Source organism: Cicer arietinum, chromosome 1 (genome assembly GCF_000331145.2).
Source record: "Cicer arietinum cultivar CDC Frontier isolate Library 1 chromosome 1, Cicar.CDCFrontier_v2.0, whole genome shotgun sequence".
NCBI lineage: Eukaryota > Viridiplantae > Streptophyta > Magnoliopsida > Fabales > Fabaceae > Cicer > Cicer arietinum.
In genome coordinates, this window is record NC_021160.2 from 8,661,664 (window position 1) to 8,687,465 (window position 25,802).

At 29.5% G+C, this 25,802-nt stretch overlaps 4 protein-coding genes across 4 annotated transcripts; 2 read left to right on the top strand and 2 right to left on the bottom strand.

Annotated features, from left to right (window-relative positions):
• Positions 1-1,109: 1,109 nt before the first annotated feature.
• Positions 1,110-9,458, bottom strand: LOC101512347 (aldehyde dehydrogenase 22A1). The gene is made up of 14 exons (XM_004487701.4): positions 8,664-9,458; positions 8,527-8,570; positions 8,100-8,204; positions 7,309-7,436; positions 6,964-7,086; positions 6,394-6,547; positions 6,049-6,152; positions 5,880-5,958; positions 5,084-5,179; positions 4,800-4,937; positions 2,733-2,948; positions 2,291-2,482; positions 1,646-1,789; positions 1,110-1,562 (listed from the first exon to the last, which is right to left on the bottom strand). The coding sequence occupies exons 1-14, from the start codon at positions 8,773-8,775 to the stop codon at positions 1,410-1,412; spliced, it is 1,788 nt and encodes a 595-aa protein (XP_004487758.1). The 5' UTR covers positions 8,776-9,458; the 3' UTR covers positions 1,110-1,409.
• Positions 9,459-11,816: 2,358 nt separating this feature from the next.
• On the top strand, positions 11,817-12,810 carry LOC101512676 (universal stress protein PHOS32). The gene is made up of 4 exons (XM_004487702.4): positions 11,817-12,063; positions 12,169-12,278; positions 12,370-12,488; positions 12,568-12,810. The coding sequence occupies exons 1-4, from the start codon at positions 11,889-11,891 to the stop codon at positions 12,644-12,646; spliced, it is 483 nt and encodes a 160-aa protein (XP_004487759.1). The 5' UTR covers positions 11,817-11,888; the 3' UTR covers positions 12,647-12,810.
• Positions 12,811-18,217: 5,407 nt separating this feature from the next.
• LOC101512989 (uncharacterized) lies at positions 18,218-19,303 on the top strand. The gene has a single exon (XM_004487703.4). It carries the CDS (start codon positions 18,285-18,287, stop codon positions 19,116-19,118), a length of 834 nt encoding a protein of 277 aa, XP_004487760.1. The 5' UTR covers positions 18,218-18,284; the 3' UTR covers positions 19,119-19,303.
• Positions 19,304-19,967: 664 nt separating this feature from the next.
• LOC101513314 (nicotianamine synthase-like) lies at positions 19,968-21,182 on the bottom strand. The gene has a single exon (XM_004487704.4). The coding sequence runs from the start codon at positions 20,980-20,982 to the stop codon at positions 20,047-20,049; it is 936 nt and encodes a 311-aa protein (XP_004487761.1). The 5' UTR covers positions 20,983-21,182; the 3' UTR covers positions 19,968-20,046.
• Positions 21,183-25,802: the final 4,620 nt, after the last annotated feature.

Here is a 25,802-nt window from a genome sequence, read left to right on the forward strand (position 1 = left end):
CATTTGTATGCAGCTAGAGCTTTCAAGTTCAGGTAGCTAGATAGAAGAATCACTATGAATGTGAATTTATTGCTTTGGCAAATTATAGCAACCTAAGGTTTTAGGAGCCAACCAGCTCACCTGTTCATGCATGTATGACCATGTGATGGGAATTAATTGCTGCAGCACATGGAAATTTCACTACCTAGGTACCCTCTTATATCTATTATCAGAAAATTAATGTCATGTATTGTGACTTACATATTTAGTCTATCGATTACTTATTTTATTTTCCTAATTTGCATTTGATCCCATTTTTTGTTATGGAATTATGTCACTTCATCCGTGTGATTTGCTGTGTTGTTCTCTCTATCTATTATTTTTCTCAACAATTTTTTTAAAAATATATTAACTTTATTCATTATAAAGATAATTTTAACTAAAATGCCCTTGTTAACCAATATGGTGTTGAGAAAGTTAGTAACATATCTCTCATCAAGAAAAGAACCTGAATATGGTTCATTGAGTCGCTCATTTGGAAAGCTTTCTAATCAAATGTGTAAAAAATATCGAATACTCCACTACCAACTCAGTGGTTAGTCTCATGGAATGTATGAAGGACCTAAATTTGTTAGAATTTTTGGAATGTAGTGGTGAGCCACAAATACTTTGAATGTTTAGCTACAAGTGCATCTAACTCTGACCCAATTTTTTTTAAACTTTCACAAATTGTTAGATATAATAATTATATAAAACTTGTAATACACTTTTTAATTCGAATCACTAGTTCAATTTTGTTAAAACGTTTCTTCTAAAAATTTGGCGTGAATAGAAAACATTCAAAACATGCAAACTCAACGGTAAGACAAAAATTAAATCATTCATTTCATAGATAAAGAGGATACTCACTTTAAAGCATTTATTTATATTTTAATTTTAGGAAAATAAAATACATATTCATAACTAAAAACATGATATGATCACCAACAAAAAACATGATATAAAGAAACAAACTATTTCTAAGATTTAACGCCTACACTTGTTAACCACCAGACAAAACCACAATCGCTTTCAACTAATGGTAATGCCTAGGTGAGAGGTAATTGGACCAACATCTGACAGTGAGTGTATGATACACAACTCGTCAATCATGGGGCGTACTATATTTAGAAGAAAAAAAAAATATTCTAGTACAATATTTGATCTTTAAAGTTTTCTTGCATCCATGATTTCATTAACATGATATATAAGAAAATCTGTACTCATGTTTCATCAGAAAACTACCCAGAATCATCATCAAATAAGCACAGCAAAAATAACAGGGCAAAGAGAATAGCTGGCACATATAGTAGTTGGAGACAAACCAGAAGCCCCTAATTATTCGAATGACTATTAGACATTTGGCACTTTCACCGTCCGGACATGATTAGTCATTTCTCCTTCTTATTGCCACTGGTAGAGTTCTGCTCAGTAAGCATTTTCAAAACGTTAACCAATGCTTGCAAACGATCCCATATGCTAAGCCCATATAGTGCTTCAACGAGCGACTCCTGAAACTCAAATCCGTTTTCTGCCACAGGATACTAGGGCAGATGAAAAACGCATCTCAGTATATATCTCCTAATAGTGAAGTCAAATGATATTATGAAAGGTTTCCCATACTGACCTGAATAGGCTTAGGTATCTTGGTCTTAATGAATGGCCACCATCTATCTTCAACAACTGATTTTACAAGGCAGCATGCTCGCAAACCTTCAACACCACCAAATCGTCCAAATCCACTGTGTTTCACGCCCCCAAATGGCAGGGACTGGAAAATCAGAATGCAAATTTACTTCAGTAGAAATTTAAAGAGATAGGCTGCATAATAGGACCTAATTTAACAGAATTTGTGCCTTTACCCAATGGCTTCTTGATCTTTAGGAAGAGTTGACGTGGTAACTCTATGACCAGAGTGATCTAGACACTAGGGTATGATCCTTGATACCCACATTCTTATAATAAAAAGGTTAAATTTCAATTACAAGATACGTGTGTATGTGAACATCCATCAAGCCCTAAGGGCTCTTGCGTGACGAGGCATGTTAAAATGTGTAATATAAAACCATTCATGGGCTGCTTTATGCAGACTTGGTTCGTGACAACACAATAAGAAATCAGAAAGCCATTACTCAAGTGCGCCTCCTAATATTTCAGTTATTCTTCTTGTTCTTTAGAAATTGGATGATATCAACAAGGCACACATCATACCACACTACTGTTAGGTCGCTTTAGGTGATAGAGAGATAAACTATTTAAAATCAAATTTTACCTGACACATGTATGTTGATGCAAAATCATTAACTGCAGCTACCCCACAATGGATATGAGAAGCTATCTCTCTGGCATGGCTTTGACTGCCAGAGAAAACAGCACAGCCGAGCCCATATTTTGAGTCATTAGCAAGCTTGATAACCTCTTCGTCAGAGCTAAACTTCATTATTGGCATGATAGGTCCAAATGCCTATAAGTCAATGCACAGATGAGTCTAGTAAGCAGTTGCTTGCTGGAGCACACAAGATATAAAAATATTCTTCAACAAATAGTTGGTTGCACAACATGAGAATCAATTATTCAAATCCAAAACATGTAGTAAAGATATGAATCATATTTTTTAGGTGCTTACATAGATATGGACTAGAACCAAAAATATTTAAAAAACTGAAGAAAAAAGCGGCAATATGAAAAGCAGAGAAAAAAGCAAGGTTTGCTACCTCTTCTTGCATCAATCTCATTGAGTGATTCACATTCACAATCACAGTAGGAGGAAAATACTGATCAACTGCATCTTCACCTATAGGTCCAAAACTTCCACGTGCAACAATTTCAGCTCCTTTGTCTAAAGCATCATTTACGAGACCTTCGAGCTTTTCAGAATGCTCATGCATGCATAAAGCTCCCATATCATACTTCCCAGCAAGTGGTGGACCCTGCAAGAAATAATTAACCCAAAGCCTTAAAGAATGGACTCCTTAACACTAAATAGTTGAGGCAGATGCCTATCCTCCATTAATAAGTTAAACTGTAGTTCTTGCTAGTTCGGCAGACCTCAGTTATCAATGTTAATGCAATCTGTGGGATTTATATAATTTCATGACCTTTTTTCCCTTTCCCCTCATATATATCTAGTCATGGATGCAAGGTTCCTAGAGTGAGTTTTTTGAAGAGTAACTATCAATTCAGAGAGAGTGATAAATTGGAGCATTCCATAAGTAAATTCTATCAATTTGCCATATCTTAGCACCGAAAACTACTTAATAATCAATAAATGTTTTAGAGGTATAGAAATGCATGTACGTTAGTCGGTCAAGAACAATTAAAAAAAAGCCAGACCTTACATGATTCAGCAAGAATATGGGTAAAATACTTCATAATATTTGGGTTGCATCTTAAAGTAATTCAGAATATCGTGATGTTTGTATATCTGATAAAGAGCTTGAATCATAATGGAATGAGATGCAGTGGAAGAGAACGAAATAAAATTACCATTCATAATGGATGAACGATTTGATAGAGTGGAGAAAGACTAGCTACATCCCATTGGACCCAAATTAGAGGAGGAAAAAATTGGGGTGTTGGATTCAATGTGATGGTATCCGTTCTATCACGTTCCATTCCATTAACAATCCAAACAACGGAACTTTTAGTGTTTCTACTCCATCCTATGCCACTCCATTGTATTTTAGGGTTTGTGACCCATCCAGTAGTCGAGGTTGAGGAGTGTCAGCCCTTGGGTTGCATTGCCTTTGTTGCACAAATAGCCTGGCCCTAATACAATCCTTGATGTAGTCTGGCCCCACTACTATCCCAGAGAAAAAAACCTAGCTCTGCTGCTATCTCGGATAAATCAGATTGGGCTTGCAGTGGGGCTATCCTAAATGTAGTTTGGCCCAAGAACTATCCCAAAGAATGTAGCATGATGGCACAGATACAGCTTGGCCCTTCAGCTATACTAGATGAAGCCCTAGCTATCCTAAATTATTTATCCGTGGCTATGATGCGCACCAACCTCAGTTTCAATTTCAATGCTTTATTTTATTTATTTTGTTTGAGAAAAATCTGCTAATGGTCATTCTAACGGGTCTGTTCATGCAACACTCCAATCATTCCGTTGAGTACCTGACTTGATTTTCCAAAAATCTAAACTCTACAACATCCTTGAGTTACCTTTCCAACCATATTTTATCAAACCCATGTTATATTTTCTTTTAGGAGTTTATTTGCAACAACCATAAAGCTTGATAAATTTTAACTTGAGGGATGTGGAATATATAAAAAAGTCTCATAATACTGTATTGTACTTAAGAGTAACTTAAAATTAATAGATTATCTCTGATGATTGGTTTCAGTATTTCTTTTTATTTCATTATATCTCTCCTTATTTAATTAAACTTACAAGTTCAGTATAAATATAAAATTATAAATATGGGTTAGTGCTTAGTTTATTGGATAAAATCAGAATCATTATTCTGAGTCTTTATTTCTTTCCCTTCCCTCCTCTATGAAAAATAGAAAAAGAGGCAGGTAGAAATGCAACAAAAACAGAAGACAAAGCAACATATGATGAATCATATGACCTCGCAAAATTTCATAATAAACTAGAATAGATGTAAAGATAAGCTGATGGACTTCTGAAATAGCAATTTGGTAACAATCAAGTGCTAGCAAATGTGACAAGAAGCCCATGTTGACTTAGAAAGAAATTGCACAAGACAGATGTTACAAATGAAAGGTCATAGAAAATCACTAGCATAGTATTTTTTAAATAAAAAAGTACTTACAGCTGTAACAGATTTTATGATTTTGGTAACTTTGCTGACAAAAGATGGATAAATGTTCCTATGGACATAAAATCGTTCAGCTCCAGCACAGTTCTGCCCACTTGACTGAAGAACAGCCCTGACAGCAATTTGAGCAACCTACATTAGCAGATCAACGACTGTTAAAACTATGGCATTCAACAACGAATATACCATTATGTTGTACGGCCAACATCTGCAACCAAATATGGTCAACAATTATATGCAAGCCTTAGGAAATCATAAAATGTGGAAGGGATTCATACATGGTCCACATCTACATCTTCACAAACAATAAATGCATCTTTTCCGCCAAGCTCTAGTGTAACTGGTATAAGTGTCTCAGAAGCATTTTTCATTATCTGCATAGAACAACAAGAAATATCATCAAGGTGCTAAAACTATTCATTGCATGGAAAAGTAGATACCATCTTGGAAAGCATATACGGAAAAATAGACAATAACCCCAAAACATCTCCTGCATTGATTTTGCTTATGAGGCGCCACTTTTTAGACCAGATGTATACTACAACTTTTGAGATTACTCTTTTTCTTTGTCAATACAATTAGAATTTGAGTTGAACCTAACTCAATCCCTACAAAACCGGCTTGTAAGGTGATGACTACCCCACTTATAAACACATGTTTGTGGGACTTTTAAAACACACCCCTCCCCCCTTCACACCTAGGGTTGGGCAGCTGCTGGAGTGTGACCCGATAGCGGTGACATGATAGCAGGTGGCCCAACGGATATTGGATAGGCTCTGATACCATATTAGTATTTGAGTTGGGCCTAACTCAATTTCTACAAAACCAACTAGTAAGATGATGAATGTCCCACTTAAAAACACATTTTGTGCGACTGTTAACAAGTACAAAATGGGAATTCAGCTGATCCTAATACTACTCTAAACATTGACCTAGTATTCTAGGGAAAGTTCTTTACTAAACATATATGACGCATAGCATATCAGAAACTCTATCTTCAGAATCATAATATGAAAAACAATTTACAGATGAGAGGATAAGATGGACCGATTTGATTGGCCAAGGGAATCATACCATCTTACCAACCCCAGGTGATCCAACAAAAATGACTTTATCAACAGAAGACACCAGTGCTTCTCCTGTTTCAGCAAACCTGGTAAGGTCCAATTGTGGTTATACTTATAGATGCAGACATAACTTTGAAATTAAAGGGAAAAAAGAAGGGTACAAAATAAGGCTCTACCCTGTTATCACCTCAACAAGGTCCTCTGGAGCTCCTATGGCAGCAAGAGCTGATTGAATGATCCGGAAGTAAAAGCATCCAGACCAACTTGCATGTTCCGATACCTACAATCAGAATCACAAGGATTTTTTCTTATAAACATAAAAGAGTAGGTCTTGCACGTTGCAGAGTCGCAAACTTTAATATCAAATTATCAATTGTTAACAAGACATACAATATCATTCTTACGAAAGCATAACAGTCAACAATGTCTATTGTTAAAACTTAAAAGAACATGATAATACATCCATAGGATGAACAATTTTAGAGAAGATACTACATAGTACATATTATGTTGTTTTATACCTTAATCACAATACCATTTCCAGAAAAAACTGCGGCTAGCATAGGGTTAAAAATATTATGGAAGGGATAGTTCCACGAAACAATGGCCCCAATAACACCAAGGGGGTGAAATTCTACTCTGGCTCGCTTATGAAGCATTGATCTTCCAGAGGATCTGCAAGTTTTTTGATTTATTGCAAAACAAAAATGATGTCATGAAAGTGCACTTAGATAATTTGCAATATTAACATAGAAACAATCTTTAATTTTTATGTACATGGAATATTAAAAAAACGATTTCCCTAAAGTATAAGCAAAAAATATATGGTTTTACAATTTTCACGTTTAAAAAAAAAAAAATACAGTAAGGAACAAAGAAAATAAAATGAGAGAGAATCTAACATAAGTCAATTTAAGCAGAGAAAAGAATCAGTTACTGGGATTGTGGGGGGTATGGTGCATCTATTTGTCAAAAGAAAGATATGTAATTCTTTTGAATAAAAAAAGATATGTAGATAACTACTAACATTTTCAGTCTGAAGTAAGATGAGAAAGTACATTATTAAGTACAAAAAAGATTAAGACAGGTACCTGTACTCAGGTTTCAGACTTTGTTCACCCTCTGACAGTAGCCAATTGATCTTCTCACATGTTGTCATTATTTCTCCTAGAGAGGCATCTACCATTGTTTTTCCAGTATCACGTGACGATATTCTAGTAAAAGGATACAAATTAGAATGTATTTGATATTGATACTCTTGTGCAATAAGCCCTGCGCGTATCTAGTTTTCAGACTAACAAATAAAACTGCTAAAAATTGCATGTTTACCAGGATGTCACTACTCACAAGAGCAACATTACATAAGTTTTTTTTTAAAAAAAAAAAAAGCTAACACAAATCTTCGTACTATGAATATGGATTTGAAGTGCTCTTACTCGCAAATAAGAGCCTGATGTTTAATTATATACTTCAACAGTATACGCAAAAACTGGCGCCTTTGCTTGAAGCTGGTCTTTGCCCACATTTTTTGTGCCTTCCGTACTTTTTCAATTTGCTCCTTGACCTATCCATATCTCAAATTAGTACTAGTTAATTCTGGCAATACTTTCACTTATGAACTAGTCAAAATGGTCAACATTTTATGAACACTCTAGCAATAACTTGTTTCTATGCATTAATTTTCACCTTTATGGCTTTTTGAGTGCAGTCATAAGAGGTCAAAGTGAACCAAACCAACTCATGAGTTACTCGGCCCAACTAGTTTTATTCCCTTTGGTATTTTTCTAGTGGAAACTTCAAAGTTTCTTATTTTTAAATATAATACTTGCATAAACATTAACTAAAAAAAAGAGTTTGATGACTATACATTGAGAGAGTGTTAAAAACTTATACACAATCATCCTGTCATATCTCACCATGTAGATATTTATTGATATATACTTTATTAAGTGATATAACGAAGTAGCATCATAGTGAGATAGGATTGGATAACTATGTAATTTTAAAAAAATTATCAATGCATAGTCATTAATAAATACTTCATTCAAATAAATCTAATAGTTTTTATTTTCCGAAGATATGCATGCATCTAAATCTAATAGTTGCTTGCTAGCTTAGGTAAAGTATGCATCATATTCCAAATATTTCATTTTTCGCTTGCCAGATACTTAAATTATGAATCAAAATCATCCATCTATTAAGAAGATATAAGCACAGGCTCACAGACCTCATCTGGTGTCAATGCAGGAACAAATCCCAAATATTTCATGGTGGCAGGCTCACAGCACTGAACTTTCTTGCCTGATTGCTGTGTCGCTCCCCTTGGAGGCACCTGAATAAGAACCAATTTCATAAATGACACAGAACAACCAGATCCTCCAAAAATGAAAAAACAATCACAAACCGCAATCAGTCAATCACCAAGTCATCACACTCATAGAACTTCACCGAGATAAAGTTAATTCATAAAACAAATTGATTCTACACCACACTCATTTCCAATCAAACTAAACTCTAATTTCAAGTTTCACATACAAAATTAAACCAAACCGATCTCACAAAACACGGAAGCAGAACAAAATTAAACAAGTCAAGATCTCAATCGATCAAAGCATTAACGAAGTAAATGGAACAATCAGCAGTAGAAAACTCACATATATGAAGCTATTCTCCTGTGCTTGGTTTCCATCTTCCAACACTGCGATTATCAATCATCAAAATGAACATTACATTTTCATATTCACAAGAAATTTACATGCAATAGAGTGAATGAGTGAGTGAGAATGAGTACCATCGGAAGCGTCAACGTCGATTGAAGGAACCTTAGGAGGAATGAGAATGAGAAGGAACTTGCAGATAGCGAAAGCGAATGCTAGAACGAGCAAAGACCACCAAAACGCCATTGGAACACTGAAGCAGATTCAGAGAGCGAAGAAAACCACTTCGCTAGGGTTTTGAAGAAGGTTCTAGAGAGTTCTATTTCTCTTCGAGGAAAATGCTTGAAAGAGAGTAAAGATTAGAATCTGAAAAGGCTTTGATTTGAGGTGATGAATACATACTATTATATTATTGATTGATACTATGGACAAATGGAGAAGGAAACTACTAAAATAAAGTAACACGAATGAAATAGGACAAAAGAAAAGAAAGCAACAAAATTTGATTCCATGGGTTTTGATATTGTAGTACTTGTTTATTTGAGTTCAAAGGTGAACCTGTTTTCTTTTCCAAGTTTGCACTTTTCATCAAATTGAGAAAGGAATAAACTACGACTTTATCGGTTCCAAGAAGAAAATGAAAACATATAAAATGAGATTAATAAATAAATAAAGTAACAATCAAACTAAATTGCGATCGAGCTCACAGATCTATAGAGAAAGTGGGGGTGTAGTGGTTTACTTCGATATGTAGACCACAAATGGATTAAGGGGTATTATAAAAAAATTAGGGAATTGTGATGCTATTCATGCAAAGATGTGGGTTATGTATTTTGGAATTGTCATGACATAAAGATAATAGGTTTCTCGGCTTCAAATAGAAAGTGACTTGAGAGTTTTTGTTGACATGGTAACTAGACAAATTGACAACCATAGTGGTATTCTAACTTTGGTTCGTCGCATGAGAATTTTTTAGATTGAATAGCGTGAATGAAAAAGAATGTTGATTAACTAACTAACTATAGTTTTTCCTATAGTTATTTAAATTTTTATGTTTTGAAATCTCTTTTTAACGAGCTTTTCTTTGACGACATATTTAGAACTTGCATGTGGAGGAATGTTCGTGTAACTTCATTTCTTTTTAATTTTCTTTTATAGTTTTTTTTAGTTGTTTTTTAAAAAAAAAAATAAAGGTTAAATTACACATGCGGTTCTTTAATTTAATTTCAGTTAACATTTTAATTTTTTTTTGATTTAGTCCTTTATTTTAATTCTAAGTGATAATTTGATATTTTATGTTTTACAATGTCAACAATGTTATCTTCTTTTTACAAAAATTCAAAAAAATCATCAAAATTTTCAAACAAAACCCATAAAATTATATAATGTAAATTTCATCAAATGCATAACTCAAATATTCAAATAAACTCATATTTTCATCTCCAAAAACATCAAATAAAGAATGAAAATATGAGTTTTATTTAAAGATTTAAGTTATGAATTTGATTAAATTTGCATTTTATTGAAGATAATAATGAATTTTATGGATTTAGTTTGAAAATTTTGATGATTTTTTTTGAATTTTTGTTAAAAAAAGGACAACATTGTTGATATCTTAAAACATAAAATATCAAATTATCACTTAAAATTAAAATAAAGGACCAATTTGAAAAAAAAATAAGAACTAAAACGTTAACTGAAATTAAATTAAGGAATCGCATGTGCAATTTATCCAAAAATAAATAATAAAGTATAACTTAGAAGTGAAAAAAAAAAAAAAAACATTGTTCTATTTTTCTCCCTTGTTTTTGTGAAGAAAAAAAACTGTTTTTTTTTAATAACCCATATTTAAAAATAAAAACATTAATATACACCACTTTAAAATTTAAATATCAATTTATTCTATTTTGAAACTAATAAAAGATCGTCAATTAAAAATTCAAAAGACACATGGTTTTGAAGTGACAACTCTGTATTAGTTTTAATATTCTTTTTATTTTATTTTATTTTATTTAAAAATGTAAAAAATATACAATAGAATAATGATTAATAATAATATTAATTTATTAGAATTACAAAAAAATACAAAAAAATATTTTAAAGGTTGATTAGAATTATGAGTAACATTCAAATAATATTTTCAAGTATGATAAATTACACAATTTTTGGTATTTTTTCTCTAATATCTATTTTAGTTTTAATGAATAGAGATAAAATATAAGATAAGTTGAATTAGACTTTACAAAGCCAAGGCTTTATATGGTCTAAAAATTCAAGGTCTATCTTTGACTTGTTGATTATAATAAACTTGTATTTTGACTTGAGCATGTCTTTTTTGGAAGACTGATATGACTTTTAACCTAGTTAAAAACTTGTTTCATATTAACATATATTTAATAAATAATCAAACTTATTTTTAAATAAATAAACGAATTAATAGACCAATGAGATTAAATTATATATTGATATCAATGCGTTATTTAGATAATTAATTTTATGTGATATCATATTTCAACTATAATTTATAATAATATATTTGAATATGTAAAAAATTGATGTAGGCTAATATGTTATCATTTTTTTTTACAAAAAATTCATCAAAATTTTCAAACAAAACTCATAAAATTAATTATCTTCAATATAATGTAAATTTCATTAAATTTATAACTCAAATATTCAAATAAATTCATATTTTTATTCTTTATATTTTCGAATTTTTATAATAAAATTAAATAAATGACCAAATTGGTGGGAAAAAGAAAGATAAAAAACTGAAATGTTATATGAAATTAAGTTAAGGGACCGCAGAAGCAATTGTACCTTTATTTTACTTTATTTTATTTTATTTTATTTTAGTCTCTTCAATTTTATAGATCAATGTTGATATTTAATCTATGAAATTAATTTTTGATACACTCTTAAAGTAAAAATGTATATTATGAAAAATTACGGTGATTTATATGTATGACTTTCAAAATAATTACAGTTAAAAAAAATGATATTTTGATGATTATGATTATATAAAAGCTTTCATTACCATGTATTTAAATTAAATCTCTTAATATATGATTGAAGTAGAAAGTTTGCATTTTATTTATGTATATATGAATTGAACGGGGGGATTCTGAATGCGAAAATGAAAGATATTGGAAATTATATATCTACTGACTCTGAACCACACCAATATTGGAGAACGCAATTGTCGTCGTGATTAACGTCTGCCACAGAAATTGCTTTATTCATTCATCCTCGATCGAGCATGATGTTATGTTCCGTGAAACATTCCCATTCCAATATATAATAATAATAAGAATAAGTAATTAAATCAATAAGACAGAAGAGAAGTGAGCAATTAATGAATGGCAGGTACAAGGAGATTAGGCGTTGCTGTGGACTTCTCACCATGTAGCATTAAGGCACTAAAATGGACATTGGATAACATCGCAAGAGAAGGGGATCACATCATTCTCGTTATTATTCGACCTGAACAATACGAGCATGGCGAAATGCAGCTCTGGGCAGTTACTGGCTCACGTAATTAATTGCATCATATATATATATTTTAAATTAACATAATAATTCTGATTAAATCATCCATATAATTTTATTCAACTTTCAATTTGATGCTCACTAATGCAGCTCTCACACCTCTGGCTGAGTTCTCTGACCCAACACTCTTCAAGAAATATGGACTCGAATCCAATTCTGAAGTAATTAATATTGCCACGTCTGCTGCGAACCAAAAAAAAGTATGATTTTAATTGTACATTATAGGTGATTGTTTTGTTCATATATTAATAATTGAACATTTTATAAGATTTTGGTGGCATATATATATAGGTTGTGGTACTAGTGAAGATATATTGGGGAGATGCTCGTGAGAAATTATGTGAAGCAATTGAACATATACCTCTTGATAGTCTTATCATGGGAAACAGAGGTCTTGGTACCATCAAAAGGTAATTCTACCATATAACCCTCCTCATATATCATGCATTGCATTTTTGTTAATGGGGTTTCATTGATTTTTTATTTCAGGGTTATAATGGGCAGTGTTAGCAACTACATAGTGAATAACGCTTCGTGTCCAGTTACTGTGGTGAAGAGTTCAGATTAACATCATTAATTGTTTTTCTAATTTGATTTGATGTAAGAATGATAAACTATGTACCTGTTTTGATGTCTTTGGCAGCTTGTATATAGTTTGTAGTATTGTAATTACCTCTGGGTTCATAATTAATGAACTCGTGAGTTTAAGGTATAATAATCGAATCTTCGAAATGTTTGCCTGAGGGGTAAAATTGACCCCTTATCATGTTTCATTTCAATATCATTTTTTTTTCCAATAAGAACTTCCGATACAAATTCTGACATTAATAATACCGGTTTTAGAAGAAATAAATTATTTAAATTGGATGTACTCTTGCCTAAATTAGTTGTGCAAAATAAAATATTTTTCTCAAGAGAATTGAGTATGTTACTAATTTCAATACTTTTCTAGACAAATAACTTGTTTGTTATAAAAATAAAAAGAGAGTATTTTTTATTAATAGTTAACGTAAATTTGGAATTTTGAATTAACTCATAAACATTACTTAAATTTTATTGATCCTTAACTACAAATTGTTTAAGTCATGGTGAACTTAATAACAAACATAAAACTGAAAAATAACACTAAAGTACACGTTATAACTAAGATGATTACCTATTTAATGAATGAAAGTGATAGGTATTTAACAACCATAAACCAACTCAAAATCTCATAAACCACCTCTTTTCATAAATCAGCTTTCTTCGATGGTGATAGAGGATGATGAAAAGATTAAAAAAATGAAATGAAATATTAAGTGCCGACTAGAGTTCTAATTTCTAGATCTAAAAAATCTCTACATGTTTTCAGAATATGTCCATCTTTTATATGACAATTGTAGGACAACAATTCTCTAGAAGGTTGACCTATCTACAAAGGTTTAGCACGTGTCCTCGACTCTTGAATATTTTCTTTACATATATGTATATTTTTGCCCTCTCACTAAATGATATTAAGATCTGTCTTTGGTTTCAAGAATAAGTTGCAACATCAACTTAATGAATTTGATGCTACAACTTTACCCTAAAAAACTTTAGGGCACAATGAAAGTGTCTATATATAGATTGAAACCATTATAGGGAAGCCTAATTATTCAAAGTCACAATCCTATTAAACCCAACACGATTTAACTAGGAGTATGAAATCATTCTGAATTTAGTGTATGTTTAGATAACTGACGAGTTTGACAAAATCACGATAACAACAAAAATTGTACTTCAAAGAGGTTATTGTCCATGTCATGAAAGGTTATTAACCATTTCTAAATATGCACTAAGACTACTTGGTTTGAACTTCAATCATTAGTTATATTAAACATTAAGGTGGCTTGGGCTTGACTATCTTTTGTAAAGGAAATATATCATAAGTTATATTGAACATTAAGGTGGCTTGGGCCTGGTTATCTTTTATAAAATATTTGTTAGAAATGAAATTTTAACTAACGAAGAGTTTCGATTATTTGGTTTGTCAAAGTCGTTAGGCATTAAAAAATCAATATAAACAACAAATACACATCACACAATTGAAATTGTCAATCAGAAAAAACAATAATAAAATTGACAATCTAAATTGATTCCGTAAATTTCAAATACATTTTTCACATCTAGTTTCTTATCCATCCATCTCACATTATCTCCAAACAAATACACAAAGGAAATGCAAGAAAACCTAAATTGATGGGAAAAAAGAAGAATTAAATAGAACATGCAACTGTGGTACCAAAATAACATAAAAAAGAACTGACAATGAGTAAAAGAAAATCAAATGTTAGTATCAAGACCAAACTCTAAACCAAAAGTGAACACAAACGACAAAGATGGTAAGGTTACACTTACATTGAGAATGGACGACAGTGAGAGTGAATCTGAGAGACGAAAATGAGAGTGAGTTTGAGAGACGAGAGTGAAACGACGAGAGTGAGGCTGAAAGACGAGAGGGAGGGTAAGGCCGCCAGAATGAGGTTGAGGTGAAGGAAACAGTGATGCGACGACGAGAGGGCGAGAGTTACGGTGAGACAACAAAATGGTGAGATTGACGGCGAAGACGGAATGGGTTATTGGAAAAAATAATATTAATTTTCAAATAAAATTAAAAAATTTAATTTTACAAATCAGACAATGTAGCGTCAGTAACTGCAAGAAATTAATCTAGCGTTTGGCGTATTTTATTTAGCGTCGGCTTATCCGATGCTAATTATTAATAAAATCAAAAAAAATATTTGACATACTAACGTGTGTTTAACCGACGTTAACTAGCGTTAAAGTTGGAAACCCACACTAAATATGACAGTTAAAATGATTTTTTTTTAATAGTGTTTAATAATATCGTTAAACAAGTTAGGATAATAAATGATTTGATTATAAATACGTTTTGAGTTGGAAATGTTTTAAATTATAGTTCGTTCAAAAACCATCCTTTTGTAGCTTGACGCTTTGACCAATCATAATTAGAAAGTACAGGAATTCATTTCTTAATTCAAACAATTTGATATTTGATTATCTACTAATCAAATATCAAATATCAAATTTCAAATAGTAGATAAATAAAATAAAATTTATCTACTAATCAAATATCAAATTTTAAAAGGTTAGTTTTTTCAGAACCAAAAAAGTTAAAACAAAATTCAAGTCATAATTTGAGAACTTGAAGGATGTAAATAGTCTTTTCTTTTTACATCCAAAAGAAATAATAGAAAATTAAGGATCAAGTTTTGTACTATTTTAATTTATTTTTCAATAATAGAAAATTTAAGGGTCTCTTTAATTGGATTACCTCCAATACAATATACAAATTGCTATTGTTACGGATCTATTATATATATTTAAAACAGACTCTCGATGTCACGTCATCATATTTTACCACATCATCGTATTTTGCCACTTTAACATATTTCATCCACATCATTCAAAAAGCTGATGTGTACTTCATGAGAGTACCCCTCTTCTTTCAACAACTTCTCATCTTCCTTCCACAATTTCTTACATAATCACTCATAAATATCGACATAAATGTTATTTATCTAATTCTCCTTACAATTATATGATTCCACTTATGGTGAGTAATTATTTTTTACGTTTCTAATTCAATTACTCATTAATGTCAATCCATTTAAAATTACTTTCAATTTATGTCAATCCATTTTTTTAAGTAATATTTTATAAAATAAAAATATATATTCTATTTGACATAAAAGACACAAATTTATTAAAAATAATCATAAAATACGAATATATAAAAAGTTATTAAAAAAGTTATTTCCAATTATTAAAATACACAAATTTATTTAAAATTATAATATATATGAATATATTAAAAAATATAATGAACCAACGTTTACGGTATATGTGTTCTGAAAAAATATGTTAACACTAAATTTTTATCAATTAAATTATATATTTATAATTGAATGCTATTTTTTATTTTAATTTTCCTTATTATAATCATAATTTGAATGTTACCAAATTAATGAAAAATTAAGTATTGCATAAAATTAAATTATTTTTTAATAAAATTTATTTTTGGTACCTATCAATATAACTATAATTCAATTGCACAAATAATTAGTTAAAACTTTTAAATACCTAAAATTGATTTAAAGTATAAGCAAATCTTTAATAAAATAAATTTCAAACTCTTGATGAAATATATTCAATAATTTTTTTTTTACAACAACTTCTCATTCTCGCAATTAAAACATCATACTAATAAAACAAATAAATTTAGACTACGCTACAATATAATTCAACATTAACATTTTTTTAAAATCAAAAATATTAAATAGTCAATCATATATTTAAAAATTTACATCTTATTTTTTTGTTTGTATTTTACATTTTAATTCATCAAATAAATACAAATACCATTATATGTTGAAAAATAAATTGACAATCAAGGTACAATGAGTCAAACAATTATCATATATAATAAGTTATCATACCAATTTTACAAAATATTTTAAAAAATTAAATTAGATGATTGTGATAAACATAATTTTCCCTCATTTTAATTTTCTTAATCATATTCAATTATTATAAATCAATAAAGTAATATTATAAGATAACTATATTTATAATACATAAAATATTACTTATAAAACTTATAAAATTATTTTACAATTATTTATAATAAATTTATAAAATTATTTTATAATATTATTAGTCATTTAACAATGGTAATAATTTATATTATTAGTCATTAAATTCAATTGAAAAAAACCACCTAATCACTCATAATCGACATAAATACTATTTATGAGGAGTAATGATTTTATACGTTAAAAATTCAATTACTCATTAATGTCAATTCATTTATACTTACTTTTAATTTGTGTCAATCCATTTTTTTAGTAATATTTTATAAAATAAAAATATATATTTTATTTGACAGAAAGTACACAAATTATCATTATATGTTCTACAATATAATTCAATATTAACATTTTTTTTAAATAAAAAATATTAAATAGTCAATTATATTTTTAAATTTTTACATCTTATTGTTGGGTTTGTATTTTACATTTTATTTTATCAAATAAATACAAGTACAAATAAATACAAGTAGCAATATATGTTGAAAAATAAATTGACATTTATAGTTACTTTCAATTTATGTCAATTCATTTTTGTAGCAACATTTTATAAAGTAAAAATATATATTCTATTTGAAAGAAAATACCTAAATTCATTAAAAATAATCATAAAATACGAATCTATAAAAAATTATTAAAAAAATAATTTCCAATTATTAAAATCTATTATCTATTATATATATTTAAAATAGACTTCCGATGCCACACCAACTTATTTTTTTTTTACAAACTCTTGATGAAATATATTCAATAATTTTTTTTATAACAACTTCTCATGCTCGCAATTGAAACATCGTACTAATAAAACAAATAAATTTAGATACGCTACAATATAATTCAACATTAATATTTTTTACATCTTATTTTTTGGTTTGTATTTTATATTTTATTTCATCAAATAACTACAAGTACTATTATATGTTGAAAAATAAATTAATAATTAAAGTACAATGAGTCAAACAATTATCCTATATAATAAGTTATCATACGAATTTTACAAAATATTTAAAAAATTAAATTAAATGATTGTGATAAACATGATTTTCCTTCATTTTAATTTTTCTAAGTATATTCAATTATTACAAATCAATAAAGTAATATTATAAGATAACTATATTTATAATACATAAAATATTACTTATAAAACTTATAAAATTAATTAATTAATATCCACGCAGCGTGCGGACCATAATCTAGTTTACAATTAAGTCAGATAGCACAATTTTTTTATTCTTTTTTCTGTTTAGAAACTCATGTGAAACTAGAAATTTTATTAAAGAGTTTATAAGATTGAGAAGACATAAATTGCTGAAAATCTATTTTAAGGAGGAAAAAATATAGGTAGTAGTTTCAACCACATCAAATTATTACCATTCCTAAAAACAATGCCAAAACAACAACACAAACAATGGATACTATTCCTTAATAACATCCTATTTTCATGGACAAAATTCATTTACCATGTTTCACTCACAACTTAAATTAAATTTCCTTCCACATAATTCCCAATTCAAAAAAACACATTTTTTCCTAAAAAATTTCCTTAATTTCCCAAGTACCAAACCTTCAAGAAACAACATGAAATTCATCAACAAAAACAACAACAACAATATTAACCTGAAAATTTTCTACATAATCCTAATATGTTTTGCAGTAGAAAAATGCATTGCTCACACATTCAAGGACACATCACCAAACATAGAAACAAAATTCAGTTCTCAAGATGCATATCCCCCAAAGGCATCAAGCATATCTGCAGAATCACCTTTTGAATCACCTTCTGAATCACCTTCTGAATCACCTTTTGAATCACCAAAAAGACAAACAGAACCAGAATCAGAACATGATACATTTGGTCACTCATCTTCATTTTCAGCTGCATTCTCAGATATTCTAAAAGGTTCATTACGTGGACACTCATTAACAATGCCTCCTCCACACTCACATTCAGAAGCAAAACAAAGCAGCCTAAGCATTGAACAAATATGTGCACACACTGATTACCCTGACGTTTGTCTCGCCACGATTCAACCTCTTATAACTCACAATTTTGAAATGATTAACGTCCTCGAAGCCGCGATTAAAGCTTGTTCTCTTCAAGTAAAGTTGACAATAACAAAAGTGGATAAACATGCTGCTAATAATCCAGAGATTGCTAATGCAGTTGCTGAGTGTAGGGATCAATACAACAATGCTTTGGAAAATCTTCAGAGAGCAATAGATGCTATTTCGTCGCGCGATCTCGGTACAATTACTGTTATGCTTAGTGCTGTTATGGCTGATGTTTCAACATGTGAAAGTGCTTTTGAGGATCTAAAAGCTTCACCTTCTTCTACCATGTCTAGTAATGATGGTTTAGTTAGTATTACTGTTAGCAATTCTCTTTCTATTGCTAATTTGATTCCTTACTAATTATTAACTAAGAGGTGAATTTGTGTATATTAAATGCACCAAACTCAAATTGGATATTGAGTTATTTGGCTTGGATTATATACTTCTATAGTATTATGTATATAGGAAAATATTAACTAGTTTGTAATGGGTACAAACTCTTCATGAAGAGATATTTGTCCAATGTATATTTATGTATTTATTTCTCTGTGTTTTTCTTCCTTTATTTTGCTAAATTAACCTCTCATTATTTTACTCATATTGCATTTATTCTTGCATGTTACATGCTAGCTAATTAGTCTGCAATTTGATATCTCATTTACAATTCTGTGTCTGTCTATCCACTTTTTTTATTGTGCTAAAGTGTGATTATATTTGTTGGATTTCTTTATATACAATTTATTGGACTTTTTAAACTAAATCTTCCACTAAATATTGCAATGAGAAAACTAATAGAAAAATGTAAAGAATGGAAAGAAAAAAAAAGGCAGAAAGATAACTCAAATGAAAGATAACTAATTAGTTGTTACTTATCGACTATATAAGGCTAGGATTTGATTTAGTTGAACAATTATCTCATTATTCAATATACTTTTGATTACTTTTCTCCCAATTATGATTTCTATCTAGAATTGTAATATGGAGAGCAACGAGGGTGCAACTGGATTCGTCCATGATAAATACCACCCTCAAATTCGGCATCACGAGGCCCTCTAATTGCAAATTACCATTCAAATATATTTTCCTGAAAACAAAGATGATGAATTTGGTCTATAAAATCATGTAATTGGCAACAAAGTTTGTTCCTGATAAAAGTTTTGAAAGATAAACATAAAAGGGGATTTTCGCAAGTCCAAAAAAAACATTGAATTCATTACGGCAATGTAATCTCATATCACAAATAAACATTCTCAACAACAAATTACATGCATTATTAAGAATAAATACATTAAGCTTTCTCATCAATGCTCAACTCCTCGATAACATTCCCATGATTCAAAGGATTAATAAAACCTTCAACTTCACAACACTTGCTTTTCAAGTAAACCTCTTGATTCACCGAACACTTCCTTGCAACAATAACCGAATTTATAACCTCATCAATTGGATGAAAAATTGAAAGAACTTCAAAACCTTTAAGATCACAACAAGGATCAACAATAGGGTATAGAAAAGCTCTAGCACCATAAGCACTTCTCACAACAAGAATAGCACCATCAGCCATGTATTTGGCCAAATGATTAATCACTTTTGTTTTTTCCTTTTTATCCATGCCAACCAATGCAGCCAAGAACACAACATTATAATCTTTAAGAACATTTTTCACATAAAAAATGTTATTAGTGTGAAAAAACATTCTTTTTGATAAGTCTTGGTGTGATGAAATTAAATCATAAGCTTTTGAATTTGCCAATGGATCAATGTCGTAGTTGTGGAAACATGTTTGTGTTAGGTAATATGTTGCTAACATGATTGAGGTTAGAGGAAGTGGGCCAGACCCAATAAAAGCAAGTTTTGAAGGTTTTTGAGTTATGTGTTTGGTGAGCATAGTGAATTCTAGATGTGTGAGTTTGAGGTAATTGGGGTAATAAGGGAAGGTTTTTATGTGGTTTAATGGTTTTTCATGTGTTCCTATTATAGTTGAGTAATGACTTTCAAGTAGTCCTTCAGCTTTTCCACAAAGGGTAATTAGCTTAGCTATTTTTTCTTTAATTTCTTGGGGTAATTTAGTAACATCAAATTCATTACATGAGGTGGTGCATGTTGTTACAAGTTGGGTAAATAGGTCATTCACATCGTTTGAGGGATTAAGGTTTTCTATGCTCGAGAGATTGTCGTAGATTTTACATACCTTTTTTAATATCACTTCTTGTGTGTTGTCCATTTTTCTGTAAAATGTGGTCGAATCAGACTTGAGTGACTAATCACAATTGTGCAAGATGATGTTTTATTTATGTAATTCAACTCGACTAGAGTGATTAATCACAATTGTGCACAAATATATTGATTTATAAAAAAAAAATAAAAAAATAGGTTGATGAAATTGAACAAGAAGGACTAGCTCCTCAACCTTTGAAAAATCAAGTATTGTAAAACCCTTCATTCAATGCTAATTTATAAGAGAAATGTAGGACTATTTTCGTTTAGAAATTCGAGGTTAGAATCGATGGGGCCTTTTACAAGTGGGTGCAAATTGATGTAATAGATAAAAAAAAGCACCATTCGAAATTTTATTTTTAAAAATAATGGTCAAGTGTATGTGGCAGTGGGGCACTACAAGACAATGTCAACATAGAAAACTATTGTTGCTTACTGAAGATTTGTAATATATTGAACAAGATATTATATAAATAATGATACATTTTATGTTTGTAATGAACACAATGAACTTGGTGTTTTAGATTCAGAGTAGAAAGAACACTAGTGAAAATGAAAGGTGACACTGTGCTCACTTGTGTATTATTACATAAGCTCTATCCACATTTTCCATTGGAGTGAGAGCTATGGCAACATTCTACCACATTTTCCATTGCTTTTGTGGGTATGATTTTTTTAAGGGTTCTGAATATCATCTTAATAATTTAAGCATGTTGAATTCCAAAAAACAATTAAAGAAAAGACGGAAAGGATAATGGTAGTATAATTATAAAAAAAAAAATAAAGAAACAATAAAATTAAGGGATAAGTTGCAATTAAGACAACAAAGAAAACATAAACACATATTCACTAAAATGTTAGTTGGTTTCAGTTGTAAAAGAATCCAACAACTTAAACGAATAATCATACAATCGAATGGAAAAAATATTTAATAAAGAGTCAAGAACTAATTTTATATGTACAATAAATTTTTTGAAGGAAATTAGTCATTACTAAAGGCTAAATACTTCATAATATTATCTTTAAATTTTAATTTAACTGATAAAACAAAGAATTTAGGAAGTACGCAACATTTGCCTCGAGAAAAACAAAGAACATATTTTCATAAAACCAACAAAACAATTATTATCTTATGAGTCTAATATGTCGACATTTTGTTCCTATATGGCCCCGTTGTCCATTATTGATCAAGTGCGCTATACATACTCTCTGTTTTAATTACATTTAATTATCTCTAAATAAAAGCAAACTTTAAATAAAGCATGAGGATGATAACGATTTTGTTTGCAAAACTAGTGTCAAATTCAAATTTATTACCAAATTACTATATATTTTTTAAAAAAATATTACACTTTTAACTCCACCAAGGACTTGCTCATTTGGTAACATTTGAAAAAATGTTAAGTAAAGCTTATGTTACTGGTTTTAGTAAAACTTGAGAGTATTATTAGTAACAGTTTTAAAATAAAATAGCAAAGGTGATGATGGGAGCTGTAATTTTATTTTATAAATATCAATTTCACTATATTTTAAAATTGATGAAATTATTGATGATTGTATAATTTTACTATTCTATCTAAAAAAGAAAAAAAACACAAAATTAAAAAAATTTGTTTATCATAAATGTTTACGGTTTATAATTTTTTATTATACGGTAAATGAATCTATTTAAAGTAAGCAATTGTAGTTTAATTTAAAAGTGGGGGTAAACCCATCAAAATACTGATTTGATTCATAGATTAGAAAATAAGCCTCTTGGCTGACCCAATCCATTACTAGCTAAGTATCTGTATCATTTTGAGCTAATCCATCTAATATGTAACATGAAAAACAATTAATTACAATTAGGTGGTTTAATTTTAGTTTCTATAGTATTTTTTCAAGAAATAAGAACTCAACCAAATTGATGAATAACATATTGTTTTATTTAGTTTGGTTCGATATGACTCACATTTATAATAAAAAAATGATTTTTTAAAAGAAAATTTTGTTTTATATAAATTATAATTTTTCTTTTGGCTAAATTACATCTCTGGTCCCTTAACTTAATTTTAAGTAACGTTTTAGTCATTTATCTTTTTTTTTTCTTCCCGATTTAGTCCTTTATTCCTAACAATATCAAATAAAGTATGAAAATATGAGTTTATTTGAATATTTGCGTTACGAATTTGATGAAATTTATATTATATTGAAGAATATAATTAATTTTATGAGTTTTGATTAAACTTTTTTTTTTGAATTTTTGTATAAAAAAGGATAACATTGTTGAAATTTTAAAACATAAAATATCAAATTGTCACTTAAAATTAAAATAAATGATCAAGTCGGGAAAAAAAAGATAAATGACTAAAACGTTACCTGAAATTAAGTTAAATGACCACATATGTAATTTAGTCTTTTCTTTTTGGCTTAATTGCACTTTTGGTCCCCCTATTATAGGTGAAAATTGAAAGTAGTCCCCCCATTTTGTTTCTCCCCAGTTTTAGTCCCCCAAACAGAATTTGAGTCCAAATCATCATGAGTTGGCATTTTTTTAATGACGTGTCAAAAAAAAAGCTGACGTGGCAGACGCATACGTGGAATAAAATTATTATTATATTATTTCTAATTAAAAAATATAATTTATATTTTTAAAATCATTATTATAATTGTTAAAAATTATTATTACAAATAAAATTTATTTGTTATAATTAAATTAAAAGAAAATGAACCCTAAATTGAACCAGAAGCATCGTTCAACAAACAGCCCCAATTCAAAAGCTCCCAAGGTTTGCATTACGTTTTCGAGTTAATCTCAACGTTACTCAGTCATTGTGACGGTAAACAGAAACTTCACAAATATCACAAACAAGGTTTCAACGATGGTGAGAGTGCGTGTGTTGCTAGGGATTTGGATAAATTCGCACGTTTGATTCTTGCGGAATATTTGAATGATTTATATAAGGAGTTGAATAGTAAGGAATTGAAGCGTCAGAAAGCGGCGTTGTTGCTCGCGGCTTCAATTGTTCGGCGTGGACCGAGTTTAGCTTCGGAGGTGGCAAAGATATTTGATTTCAAGGTGGCTGGGTTCGTGGCGTTGGCGAAGAGGAGGAAGGGAACAAATGAAGGGAAGAGTGAGGTTTTGTTGAGGAAGTCGTTTGTTGGATTTGCAATGTCGTTTTTGGAGGTTGGAAAACCGGGATTGTTGCGTTGGATTTTGCAGCAGAGGGAGATGTATTCCGGTGTGCTTCGTGGATTGGAGAACGACGACGATGAGACTGTCGTTTTTGTTTTGTCTACTTTGAGGGATTGTGTTCTTGTGGAGGAGTCTTTAGTGCCGCCGGGGTTGAGGAGTGTTTTGTTTGGGAGTGTTACTTTGGAGATTTTGGTTGGTATTTGTGGGAGGGAGGGTGGTGGAGATGCTGCTCAAACCAGCTAACAATACATAACTGGTGAAGTAAAAGTGCAGCAAATCGAAATCGGAATCGATTTGGGAGCTTTTGAATTGGGGCTGTTTGTTGAACGATGCTTCTGCTTCAATTTAGGGTTCATTTTCTTTTAATTTAATTATAACAAATAAATTTTATTTGTAATAATAATTTTTAACAATTATAATAATGATTTTAAAAATATAAATTATATTTTTTAATTAGAAATAATATAATAATAATTTTATTCCACGTATGCGTTTGCCACGTCAGCTTTTTTTTGACACGTCATTAAAAAAATGCCAACTCATGATGATTTGGACTCAAATTCTATTTGGGGGACTAAAACTGGGGAGAAACAAAATGGGGGGACTACTTACAATTTTCACCTATAATAGGGGGACCAAAAGTGCAATTAAGCCTTTCTTTTTTATATCCAACGGATTTTGATCAATAAGTATCACATACCACTTTAATTTTATAGGAAATAACAAGAACCACTTAAAAATACGTGCTTTGATTTGATTCAATTAATGAAATATAGATTAAATAACATCTGCGGTCTCTCCCTTAACTTAATTTCAGTTAACGTTTTAGTCTTTTATATATTTTTTCTTTTGATTTGGTCATTTATTTTAATTTTAAGTGACAATTTGATCTTATATATTTTAAAATATCAACAATGTTATCCTTTTTTTTTTTACAAAAATTCATCAAAATTTTCAAACAAAATTCATAAAATTAATTATCATCTTCAATATAATGCAAATTTCATCAAATGCATAACTCAAATATACTAATATTTTCATCTCCAACAACATCAAATTCATCAAATAAATAATGAAAATATGAGTTTATTTACATATTTAAGTTATGAATTTGATAAAATTTGCATTATGATGAAGATGATAATTAATTTTATAGATTTTATTTGAAATTTTGATGAATTTTTGTGTAAAAAAAAAGGATAATATTGTTTGACATTTTAAAATATAAAAGATCAAATTGTCACTTAAAATTAAAATAAATGACCAAATTAGAAAGAAAAAAATATAAAGAACTAAAATGTTAACTAAAATTAAGTTAAGGGACCACATATATTATTTAGCCTAAATTATACATAAGACAAATTCTTGACTTGGTCGATTACTTAAAAATTTGTCTTTTGCGAATCAATTGATTAAAAGAAAAATATACAATTTACTAGTTATGTGTATCTTTTAGTATTTTTTAAATTAAAAGTTTAAGAAAATTATAATATAGGTCAAATTGCATCTGTGATCTTTTAACTTAATTTCAATTAACGTTTTAGTACTTTATCTTTTTTTTTTCTCGATTTAGTCATTTATTTTAATTTTAAGTGACAATTTGATCTTTTATATTTTAAAATGTCAAACAATATTATCCTTTTTTTTTTACA